The sequence below is a fragment of the Carcharodon carcharias genome, chromosome 23, assembly GCF_017639515.1.
Source record: "Carcharodon carcharias isolate sCarCar2 chromosome 23, sCarCar2.pri, whole genome shotgun sequence".
Taxonomy (NCBI): Eukaryota; Metazoa; Chordata; class Chondrichthyes; order Lamniformes; family Lamnidae; genus Carcharodon; species Carcharodon carcharias.
Window position 1 is genome coordinate 7,552,942 of NC_054489.1, and position 12,797 is coordinate 7,565,738.

General features: G+C 45.6%; 1 protein-coding gene across 2 annotated transcripts in view; it reads left to right on the top strand.

Annotated features, from left to right (window-relative positions):
* The window catches only part of socs7 (suppressor of cytokine signaling 7), a 68,541-nt gene extending 61,203 nt beyond the window's left edge, over window positions 1-7,338 (top strand). For both annotated transcript variants that reach the window (XM_041173490.1, XM_041173491.1), the window contains 3 exons: window positions 5,389-5,524; window positions 6,117-6,269; window positions 7,190-7,338. In XM_041173490.1, coding sequence (XP_041029424.1) covers window positions 5,389-5,524; window positions 6,117-6,237 — 257 coding nt within the window. In that variant the 3' untranslated portion in view covers window positions 6,238-6,269; window positions 7,190-7,338. The remainder of the gene's footprint in view (window positions 1-5,388; window positions 5,525-6,116; window positions 6,270-7,189) is intronic.
* The last annotated feature ends 5,459 nt before the right edge of the window (window positions 7,339-12,797 follow it).

Genomic DNA, 12,797 nt, shown 5'->3' on the forward strand with positions numbered 1-12,797 from the left:
CAGCCCAGTGACACTGTCTGGAAAGCGTGCACTGACAATGGGTGAAGGAAGGTATCCAGTTTTTCAGAAGCAAAACATTGCGGATACTGGAAATCTGAAATAAAAATGAAAAGTGCTGGGAAAACTCAGCAGGTCTGGCAGCATCTGTGGAGAGAGAAACAGAGTTAACGTTTCTCATTGAATCTGACTCTTCTAACTCTGAAGAAATCTTATTGGGCTCTACGTTAACCCTGCACTTTGCTTCTATTCCAGTTGTGATTTTTTTTTTTAAGACCCTCCATGTGCATGTAACTGTCTGCTGCACCTTGTCCGGGCTGTGGTGCAGAGGGGTTGGAGTAGATTTCTAACAGTTTTGAATGGGAGTCTAAACCTTTGGGGGAGAAGAGGAGCGAAAAAAAGCCTTTCCTTATATATTTTTTAAAAAGGCAAATCTTTCACTGTGAAGTCTCTTGTTAACCACAGAGCTGTAGGAAGCTGCCATTATCTCATGATTGCGTGTGTCAGAAGCGACTGCACCTTCAAACTGAAATTTTAAACAGTCTTCACTGAACTCCTGTCAGCCAGTCTGCACAGTCTGAGTCAGTTTAGAATTTTCTTTCACTACTTTCCCTGGTACACTGCTCACTGGGCTACACACCACCTCCCGGTCTTGTTTTGGTACAATGTTAACACTGAGCATGCTCTGTTTTGCTGATTGTACAGAACTATTACAGTTTGAGTGTGACAATGAGTGGACAGAAAAGGTGAAGTCTTGCTAACCTCCTGTTCCAGTCATTCAGTTTTGTGTTTAAAATTCTCATCCTTGTTTTCAAATCCCTCCATGGGCCTTGTCCCTCACTATTTCTACATCCACCTCCAAACCTCTGAGATATCTGCACTCTTAAATCTGGCCTCTTGAGATCCCCACTTTTAATCACTTTGCCATTGGTGGCTGTGCCTCCTCTGCTTGGGCCCTAAGCTTGAGAATTTCCTCCCTAAACCTCTCCAGCTGTCTCCTTTTTAAGAGGCTCCTTAAAATCGATCTCTTTAAGCAAACCTCTGGTCATGTTGTAACATCTCCTGATATGTATTGGGGTCAGGTTTTGTTCAATAACGCTTCTGTAAAGTACTATGGAACATTTTAATACACTAAAATGCATAAATATGCAAGTTGTTGTTGTGTTGAATGTTCCATTGTACTACTGGAGTGAGGATCGAGTCCTCCGATTCTGCCGTCCAGGCCACAATCGAATTGAATAATGGAGCAATTTCAAGGCCTTTAAATGGTCTGTTATTCTGGTTCCTATGTCGCTGGTTCCTTCTCCCTTCAGTGTATCATATCCCATGGAGTTGTGCCCACCACCACTCCCCACACACACACACACACCACTCTGCTGGATCCTGCTGTGTGAGGGTGGGGGTATCGGACTTCTTGGATCAGAGACGTAGGTTATTTATCCTGCTCCCCCACCCAAAAACAGTCACACTTGAATTGCTAGGCCAATGTCTTAAATAGGGTTCCTGCCATTGATGCAGTCAGATTCATGTCAATTTTCCCATCACCATCTCCAACCCAAAACACTGCGTGTCTCTAGCTCTTATTCTACCGTCACAGGTGAAGCATTCAGATAAAGTACCTCCCCCAACCTTTCCACAGCCAGGATCTAGCAGAGAGGAGTGTGTGTGGGGTGAGGTGGAAGGGCAAAACTCTCCAGGATATGACAGGCTGGAGGGTGACGATACGAGGAACATTAGTAAGAGATGATTCAGAACCTCGAGCTTGCTCCACCATTCAGTTGAGCAGAGTTCGGGCACTTCAACTCCTGATAGACCTGGGAGCTTTTGCACATGAGCAGACCAGGGCTGGGCTGCACATGCGCTGTTCTGCAGTGTGAGTTCTTTGGGCCCAGTGTGCCTGCACATCAAGGAAAAATGGTGCAAAAATCTCTGTCATGTGACTGGGAGCAGAGGGCCATGGAAGACTGTCCCAGGCAGGGAACAGGGAGAGGTCGCAAAGCGGAGATGGGACATGGAGAGGCCAAAAAAGAAGAGCCCCAGAGAGGGGACAGGGACAGGAAAAGGTTCCAGTTCAGTTTAAAAAGTGAGGAGCAGAGAAACAGGCTCCAAACAGGAAAAGACCTGTGGGTAGCAGACTTTAAATGAAGGCAAGCTCTGGAGAGGCCCTGAAGATCGAAGATGGCAGACCAAGTATGGTGACTCCATGCTGCAGGCCATTGGGGCAAAGGTACCCCTTTGGTACGATGGCGTTCTGCTCAGTGTGGCTGAAGATCTGAAGTTGTGTTTGAGAGTTGGTGCTTGGGTGCAAACTCGGGAATTCAGGGGAAGGGAATCTTGGGAGATGAGATTGAAGCCCTGCATGGTGAGCCGTTGTTAATGCCATCCAAATTGAAGTGACCTTTGGAGAGAATTCCAAGGTTGGATTTTCAAAGGTGAATACTGGAATCTCTCATGAGAGAGGCAGTGTTTCAGTGAGGTTGGTTGTTACTGAGGTCCAGGTGGGTTGTTGAGAAATCCATGGACCCTGTCTTGGTTGCATCTGCCATTTATTGTGTTGTGGTGTGTTTGACCACATTTGTCTTGTTAATTTACCTGTACCTCATATTTACCCTGAATGTTAGAGAATGTTTTGAACAAGTATTCATATTTAAAGATTAAATATTTGTTGCCAAGGAATATCTGGCATTATGAGGAGAGAGTGGTGTAATGGGATTAGCTTTTAACTGCAGCAGCAAATGGCTGGCACAGATATAATGGGCCGAAAAGCCTCCTTTCTGTGCTATAACTTACTGTGGAATACAGAAATTCTAATGCGGATGTAGCCCGTTCAGTCCAACCACTCTTTGATGCCTTTTATCCTCCATCCAAGCTCTGCTCCTTATCCCATGTCCAGTTTCCATAGTTACTGCCTTTAGTAAATGTGTCTGCCTTTGAAAAGAGAGTGCAGGTAATGAGAGCATTGCTTGAAGTATTTAACTGGATGAGGATAAATCTCAATCCCTGGAAATGGGTTGTAATTGGCTGAATCCCAGATTGAAGGTGATGGGACTAAAAGTGGATTCATAATTGCACAGCCCAGCTTGTACAGCTGGATGGTCTCGACTAGTGGATTCACCAGAACTAATCTCTCCCTAGGCATTGGGGGATCAGTCAAAGATGTGGGCCTCACAACACTGATCCTTGAAGCACTCTTCCTCGCAGCACTTACCGAGAGGATGACATTGCTAATCTTCACTGGAAGCCATTAGCTTGTTACGGACTGATTGACCTTTCCTGCTTTCAGACTACAGACCTACTTCTGTCAGATGACACCTGGAAATGCATCTGTAGAAATTTATTTTGCTGAGTAGAGATTCTGTCATCTCAGCTGCACACAGGAGTTATGATGGGGTCAGTGTGTGCGTGAGCCACTTCCACCCACCCCCCACCCCCAACTCCCAGCTTTAATTGTGCTGCTCCTCAAGGGAGAGGAGGCAGCAGCTGCCCGAGACAGCTAAACTGGTGATTCTCACTGCTCGTAGTGAACATGGGCTGTAGTGGATCAGCGACCTCCCAACTGCCCCTCCGATTACCTGCACTGTCCGATATTCCTATCTGATGATTTTACCTGAAAGGAGAACTGGATGGGTGTTAAGTGAGCATCCGATTTGCTGATGTAAGAAGTGAAAATTATCCCCAATAAAACAATTATCCAGTTTTTGCCAAGGTTGAGAAAAAACAGCCATGGGAGCTACAGTTCAACCAATCAAAACGCACTCCAGTGTTCCTGGGTTGACCCTGGACACTGCCACCTGGGAGACGGAAGGGTCAGCGGTGACTCTGGCTGGCCTCTCGCCTGCCTCGAGACTTGAGCACATAACCAAGGCTGACTTTTCCAGGGCAGCACTGTTTGGGGGGGGGGGTGGTGTGTGCTGTCGGAGGGGGCAGCACCATGGGGGGGCTGTGCTGTCAGCACTGTGAGGAGGGGCTGCGCTGTCTGAGGGGGAAAAACCGTTGTGGGGGGGGGCCTGCGCTGTCGGAGGGGGAAACACCGTTTGGGGGGGGGCGTTGTCAGAGGGGGCAGCACAGTATTGCTGCCAAATACTTTTGGAAGTGCAGTCACTGTTGTCATGTAGGAAATGTGACAGCCAACAAAGAGCAATTATACAAATGATGGGGAATGTTGGCGAGGGATAAATCTTTCCTTATACATTGAGGAGAACACCTCTGCTCTTCCTCCTTTGATATAGTGGCTCTGGGATGTTTTACATCCACCTGAGAGAATAGATGAGGTTTTGGTTTAATGACCACATGAAAGCCAGTACTTCCAACATTGCTGCACTCCCTCAGTGCCACACTGGGAGCGTCAGCCTGGATTTTGTGGACAGTCTCTGGAGTGGGAGGTGAAACCAAGGCCTTCAGTCAGATTAGTGCAATACTCACTGAGCCATTGCTGACACCAGTGTTTAATTCTGATTCTGGTTTTGAGGTCAGGGACTGAGATCTTTCAGTGTGTCAGTCGATCAGCTCACTGACACTCACTTTAGCAGTTCAGGCCCCTTCCCTGGAAACTGTAGAGTTGCGTCAACAGGTGCCCTGTGCAGCACACCTGTCACATTCAGCCAACATCCTTCTTTGTGAGAATGTTTGACTGTTGTGTTCCTTTTATGCTTCCAGGTCCAAGGTGCACAAAGTGGGGGATGTAAAGAATCAGGATTAAACTGCAGTATTGGAGTTTGGCGCATATCACAAGTCTTCAGCTGCCTGGGTCATAAACTCTGGAATTCCCTGAAATCTCTCTGTCTCTACCTCTTACTGCTCCCTTAAGGCACACCTCAAAACCTGCTTTTTAACCAAGCTTTTGGCCAGCGGTTCGAATATCCTCATGTGGTTTTTGGTATCACATTTTATGTGATAACATTCCTGTGCAGCATTTTGGGCAGTTTTAACTTTTTTAAAAACTCATTTACGGGCTGTGGGTGTTGCTGACGAGGGAAGCATTTATTGCCCATCCCTAATTGCCCTTGAGGAGTTGTAGGTGAAGATTGAGCGGCTTACTAAACCACTTCAGAGGGCGATAAGAATCAACCGCATTGCTGTGGGTCTGGACTCAACGGGGAGGCCAGAATGAATAAGGATGGCAGATTTCCTTCAGTGATCCTGATGGGCTTTTCCTACATTACTGACACTAGCTTTTTATTCCAGGTTTATTTAATTAACTGATTTTGAGTTCCCCAGCTTTAGTGCTGGGATTTGAACTCTCATTTACTACGGTAGGGGCTCTTATAAATGCAAATTGTTGTTGTTCTCCACGGTCCCCGGGGAACCCCCCCATGCTTTAGTGCGCCACATAGTCTGGCAGCGTTGGCCACAGCTTCTCGATGATGATGATGATGATTTTCCTGTTGGCAGGTTTGCCTCCGACCCCGGTCCAGCTCCTCTATCCCGTCTCCCGCTTCAGCAACGTGAAGTCCCTGCAGCACCTCTGTCGTTTCCGAATCCGACAGCTTGTCCGGATAGACCACATCCCGGAACTCCCGCTCCCGAAGTGAGTAGTCGGCAGCCTGCAATGGGGAGGTTCAGCTGTGTTGTGGGGCTCTGTGGGCCAGGTGGATGGAGGCTGTGCTAATCGGGATGGGGTCTGTGTGGGTTGTTGGGGACCGAGCGGTGTTGGGTGGTGGTCTGTGCTGGGGGTGGTATGGTCTGTGTGGAGGATAGGTGGCCTGCAGGTCAGGGTTTAAGTGGGGATGCGGTCTTGGGGTGGGGGAGGGGTGGTTCCGGTGGGGTGTGGCAGTGACCATGGGATTGATTCAAGTTGATGTCCGTGAATGCAACACTGAGACTATAGTAGCTGAACATGAATCTGTTCTCAATATCCATTGCAGCCCAGATCTTGTGTACTGTTTCAGGGGTAGAAAGGGATTCAATAGTAACTTTCAAAGGGAATTGGATAAATGCTTGTCTGAAAAGTTCACAGGAATGTGGGAAAAAAGCAGGGGGACTGGGGCTAATTGGATAGTTCTTTCAAAGAGCTGGCATTACACAATGGGCCAAATGGCTCCCATTGGACAGTGAGATTCTGCGGACTGCCTTTCCTTGTATTTGCTGCTGACTGACTCTGCGTTCCTGATCTTGCTCAGACCCCTCATATCATATCTGCGAAAGTTTTACTATTACGATCCCGAGGAGGAGGCCTATCTTTCTCTGAGGGAAGCTCGTCTCTGTATCGCCCACGAACAGGATATGGACACCCAGACGTAGCTGTCCCAGAAATATCACTCGAACTGTCTAAAGTAAGTAAAGCCAAACGCTCGCTCGGCATCTGTTTATTGAGTTGTGTGGTTTTCTTTGCTTCAATTTTGTCACCCAGTCCCCTACCTCCTGAAAATCAGTGGCCCAGAAATTCCAGTACGAGGAGGGCCAGACCTCTCCACCCACCCTTGGGCCTGCAGTCCTGGTCCAGCAGATTAAGAACATTTTTAAGCATTGAAGCATTGGACCAATTTCCGAAAGCAGTCATTTGTTCTGCGAACCATTGCTTTAAATTTTTAATTCCCCACCTGCTGCCCCCATCCCCAGTGAGTCCCTCAGCAAATTTGGATGCCATTGGCCCACCATTGCTATGGAGAAACAGGTTTGTGATTTCACTTTTGATCCTTTCATTCTGCTTGACTTTGTAATATTCTGTTCCCGTTCCCGCTTTGCGCCAGATCTTCTCTTGATCAGTGTAATGGAGTCTTTCCCCAAATTTTGTCCCATCTACAGAGCTGCCCCCAGATGCGAATGTGGAACTCGCCACCACAAGGAGCTGTGGTGAATAGCGTAGAGGCAGTTAAAGGGGAAGCTGGGAAAGGGGCAAAAGGTTGGACTGATCGGCTCAGGTGAACGAGTGTGGGAGGAGGCATGGTCCAGCATGGACCAATTGGGCTGGATGGCCTGTTTGCATCTGTAGACTGATAAAAGATAAAATAGCTTCCTGTCAGGTTGGCATTTGTTCCAAGCGCAATTAATGTGGATGCTGACTGTCAAATACTTTGTATATAATGTGATTATTTTCAGTGTAGTTAGAATGTCACAGGGAAGCCAGGAGGGGCTGCGGACATCAGGTGCATGTGACTGCTTAGTAATCTCTGGAACTAACTTGTGTTGTGGTTGAGCTAGGGTTAGGGAATGACACCATGACCCTTCATGCTGCCTCTCTGCTTTGTTCCAGGTTGGAGGGTTACTGAGGGCAGTGGGAACGGCACATTCTGACTGGATCACTACGCCAGGAGCCGCTCATGACCGAGGGGGCTCGTCGATTTTCCTGAAATGCTCCTTATTCCCGATGCTTATTTAGACCCGTCGCTCGCTCCGAAAGTTGGTGTGGTGGAGGGTGGGTGGGGGGGGAGAGTGCATCCGGAACGTGATAGAGTTCCTCCCGGAATCCCCCTGGATCGTGAAGATGGGACAGGACAATCAAACGATGGATGATCGATTTGCACTTTCTACAGAGAAAGACAGGTGTTACTAACTTGCAGCTTTTTGCTGGGGAGGCAACAGTTCTCCCGAATCCAGAGACGTTCCAGGTCTTTTGTGCTGACATGCCTGACTCTGAATGAATGCCTGGAAGGGTTATATTGCACACATTTTATTTTTAGTTAATTTATGGATTAAACTACTGGTTATATTCACAGGCTATTTAATGTGTAACTCATGGAAATCACTTGGAATCATAGAATGATGACAGCACAGGCCATTTGGCCCATCATGTCCATGCTGGCTCTCTGCAAGAGCCACTCAGCTAGTCCCACTCTCCCCACCTTTCGCTGTAGACCTGCATTGTTTTTCTTTTCAGATAATTGTTCAATTCCCTCTTGAAATCTGTGATTGATTCTGCCTCCACCATACTTGAAGGCAGTGTATTCCAGATCCTAACCACTCACTGTGCGAGGGGGGAGGGGGGAAATTTCCTTGTGTCATCTTTGGTTTTTTTTGCTGTTCACTTTAAATTGGTTTCCTCTGGTTCTCAACACTTCTGCCAATTAGAACAGTTTCTCTTTATCTACCCTATCCAGATTCCTCATGGTTTTGAATACCTCTATCAAATCTCCTCGCAACTTTCTCCTTTTTAAGGAGAACAGTCTCTGCTTCTCCAATCTATCGATGTAACTGAAGTCCACTCATCCCTAGAAGCATTCTCATAAATCTTTTATGCATTCTCACCAAAGCCTTCACACCCTCCTTATAGTGCAGAGCCCAGAATTGGACCCAATATTCCAGTTGAGGCTGTGCCAGTGTTTTCTAAAGGTTCACTATAACTTCCTTGCGATCTGCTCTATGCATCTATTTTTAAAGCCCAGGATTCCATCTACCTTACTGACCACTTGTCTCTACCTGCCCCGCCACCTTTAGTGATTTGTGCACGTCTACCCCGAGGTCCCTCTTTCTGAACCCCCTTTGGATTGTCCCCTTTTAATTTATATTACCTCTCCCCATCCTTGCCACCAAAATGAATCACTTCACACTTCTCTGCTTTAAATTTCATCTGCTGCTTGTCCACCCAGTCAGTGAGAATGTTTGCCCTCTTGAAGTCAATCACTATCCTTCTTGCAGATCACAACATTTCCAAGTTATGTGTCATCTGCAAATTTTTAAAATTATTTCTTGTGCAAGTCTAGGTCATTAACAAAGGTCAAGAAAAGTAAAGGTCCTAGTATCTGACCCCTGGGGAACTATGTACCTTCCCCCAACTGTTCATCACTACTGTTTCCTGTCGCTCAGCGAATTATGTATCCATATTGCTACTGTCCCTTTTATTCCATGAGTTATGACTTTGCTCACATGTGTTGTGGGCACTTTATCAATGCCGTTAGGAAGTCCATGTACATCACATCAACAGCATTGCTCTCTCTGTTACCTCATCAAACAACTTAATCTAGTCATTTAAACATGATTTGCCTTTAACAAATCTGTGCTGGCTTTTCCTCGATTAATCCACATTTGTCCAGTGATTATTAATTTTGTCCTGCCTTATCATTTCCGCAAGCTTTCCCACCACCAGTGTTAAACTGACAGGCCTGTAGTTGCTGGGTTTAAATTTACACCCTTTTTTGAACAAAGACGTAACATTTACAATTCTCCAGCCCTCTGACACCACTCCTGTATCTAAGGAGGATTGGAAAATTATCACTTCATCCACAATTTCTACCCTTTCTTCCCTCTGTCCTTGGATGCATCTCATCCAATCCTGGTGACTTATCCACTTTTAAGTACAGAGGGCCTTTCTAATGTCTCCTCTATATCAATTTTAACCCATCTAGTGTCTCAACTACTCCTCTTTCACTCTGACTTTGGCAGCATCTGCACTCCATGGAACTGCAATGCCCTGGCATGCCTTTATTAACTATACTACCAACCGATTTAACAGAAATTAACTTAGACTTAAAGATTCATCGGCTACTCGCCAAGGAGCTGCTTCCCTTGTACTGATGTCACTTTATTTTATAGGGAGGTTATCCTCAATGATTTTACTTTTATCTATATAGCAGATTTTAATTTGCTGAAAAAATCAGAACCCTTTAAGGTTACTATCCCTTGTTATTTAATTTAAACTTTATCCATGTGGACTTGATTAATTAATTGAAAACTGATAATTTATCATTTAATTATAATCAAATTGGTTTTGGTTTTTATATTAATTGATCTAGTTTGACTTAATAGTTGATGATTTAAATTAAATTAAAAGTTTACCAGTAAACTCTCCCCATGTGATTTCTTGTTCTGTGACATCAATTTGCGATTTATTCCCACTGTGTGTTCTTGGGCTGCTGCTGCTCTTTGACCTGGAAGGATTTTAGTTTAATTATCTACCCCACAGAGGCTGAGAATGAGTCCAGGGGTGACTCCTTCCCAGTGCCAGAATCCAACCAAGGCAGTATGTATGTAAAATGACTTGCCTCTCCTGATTTATACCAATTTTGCTGGAGAAATGACCAACTGCTGTTTGCTCCTTCCCAGGGCAGTTGGTTGAGTGACCAGGCTTGGGAAGGGAATTCAGGAGTTTCGAGTCTCTAACGTTGGCTGAATTATTCCGTGTGCTTTAGTCACATGACCTTCCTGTTCAGCTGCCCAGCCCCCGCATCCCCACGATTGGTCTCCTGACCCATCCATCATTGCACCATGGCCTTCCCACAGCCAATTGGAAAGCAACCTGACTCTTTTGTTACCCTATTGGATGATTTTTTTTACTGGTCTGTCACACAGCCATTTCCCCCCCCCATGTCCAATATTTTCATAACTAATACAGTAAAATGTTCAAATATTTTTTCTGAAAAGCCACTTTTTAATGCCCCCTATGGGTTGCTTGCAACAATGTCCAGTGTCTTCAATTCCCAGAGACCCCAAGGCAATCCAGGAGCATTGATGATGGAAAGCACACAATAGGTCAGCAAAAAGCAACCTTGGCTTTATTTCCTTCATCCCACCCCACCCCTCCTCACCCTTTGCAATGTGACACAAAGAGCCTCTCTACTTCAGATCCAAAATTCCAGCAATCTCTTGGAAAAATTCTACAAGTGGTCAGTGAGTCCAAGGTTTGCTCTTGGTCTCATTTCCTTCACCAGTGAATAACACAGCATCATGTATACAGGATTCGGTTAAAGCACAAAACTGCTCACGTCGGTAAACAGTGCAACTCAGTCCATAATCCCTGAGCTCTGTGTGTTCTGTGTAACCGGTTTGCAGTCACCCACTTGAAATATATTCCAAGTGTGCTTTTTTTGGCCAAGTTTTCTAAATTGTAGATAACCTACATTGAGTGCACAGCACAGAAACAAGCCATTCTGTCCAACTCACTTATGCTGGTGTTTATGTTCCACATGCGCCTCCTCCCACACTGCCTCATCTCATCCAAATAACTTATCCTTCAGTCCTTATCTCCCTCGTGTGCTTATCTAGTTTCCTCTTAAATGGGTCTATACTGTTGGCCTCAATCACTTGCAGCGAGTTCCACATTCTAGCCACTCTCTTGGTGAAGAAGTTTCTCCTGAATTTCCTCTTGGATTTATTGGTGACTACCTAATACTTATGCCCTTAATTTTGGACTCCCCACAAGTGGAAACATCATCTCTACGTCTGCCATATCAAACCCCTTTGTAATTTTAATAAACCTCAATCAGGTCACCTTCTAGCCTTCTCTTCTAGAGAAAAAAGCCCCCTTTTTTTATATTTTTCATTCAAAGCTTCTTGCAGATTCATTGTGCCCCTACAAGGGGGCTGAGGAAGGCTCGATTCTGCGTTCTGATAATTGTAGCTCGTATTCTTCCAGAGAGAGAATTGCAGGCCGTGTGTGCACCGTTTCTTGGGGTGGTTGATTTCTGAATTACTTGTATTGCGGTACAAGTACACCACCCTTTCTGAGGAAGAGTTGTTGCTTCCTACGGGCAGTAAAGTCTGGTACAATCCAGTGTGAACAAAATTACATTGCAACACGGCAAGTCCTCCATTCTGGGTCATCCCATTTCCTATTCGACTGAATCTGGGAGTGGGGTGTCACCTGTCCAGTTTTTCCTCTGGGTTATCAATGCTCCAGGAATTAAAGATTAATCTCCGGACACTGCCGCATGCGATAGCCAGGATAAAGATCATGCTTGGGTTAGGGTAGAGGGGAGGGGTGGGGAAATCAGAAAAAAGTTGCGCTCTTCACTTACTGTGAACGTTTTCCCTTTTAATATCGGAAATGAGAAAACCAGCTGTTTTACTGGGGCAGGGTCATTAGGTTGGGAGGCCAGTGATGAAACCTCCAGGAGTATGTTCAATCAGACTTGGAAGCCTTTTAAATGTGGAACTCCTTCTCCGCAACCCCACCCCCAACCGCCCCTGCCCTCCTCCTTGGGTCTCGAGAACCCTATCGACCCATGGGGCCAGCCACATTGCAATAGGGAAGTTTAACCCTTGCAATCGTCGGACTATAAATAAAAGTTTACTAAACTTGAATTTTCTTTCTGCATTGAAGCTCTGCACCTGGGTTAATGGTAAATGTTAAAATAATCTGCTGCACCGAATGGTTTGAACTTTGTGAAATTTGTAGATAAGAAGCTCCGTGCTTAGAGCCTTTGACCTGTAACCTGGAACATCTGCTCACTGGAGCAGCCCTGGCATAGAAGATCAATGATGAGAACAAGTCCTTTTCGAATTTATTTGTTAGTTTTAAAAAGAACGGGATGGATGGGGTGATTGCAGTGGTGGCTTCAAGGGGGAAGGGAATGGGGAACCTTTGATGAAAACCCCAGGAATATGTCCAACTAGAGTTGGGAACTGTAATTGCACCCATGTGCAATTTGTTTTTCAGTTCTGTTATGAGGACATTTGCCCAGTGAGTTTTATTTGCTTCTAAATTTCGACTGTGTCTTTGACTGAGTCTCCCCCCCTACCCCCCAAATGTGGTGACCATGTAATGTGGGAATGTGTGACTCTTTCTGCTGGTCTCTCCGGGCTCACGTGTACACAAGTGAAACTTTCGCTGGTAATATTAGCAATTCAGGAAGATAGTTACACATGCACTAAACTGAGCTCAGCAGGACCTGTATGAACTTCAAAAACTTTTTTGTCACAGTGGATTCCAAATCGTGGGAACTTTGGAACTTCAACATCAAACAGTCCAGAATCAAGTGTAAGCAGGATTATCATAGAACCATATGGGACAGGGGAAGGCTATTCAGCCCATCATGCCTGTGCTGGCTCTTTAAAAGAGCAGTCCAGTCAGTTCCTTTTTTTTCCCATGGCCCTGAAAATGTTTCCTTTTCAAGTATTTATCCAATCCCTTTTTAAAATCTGTTTCC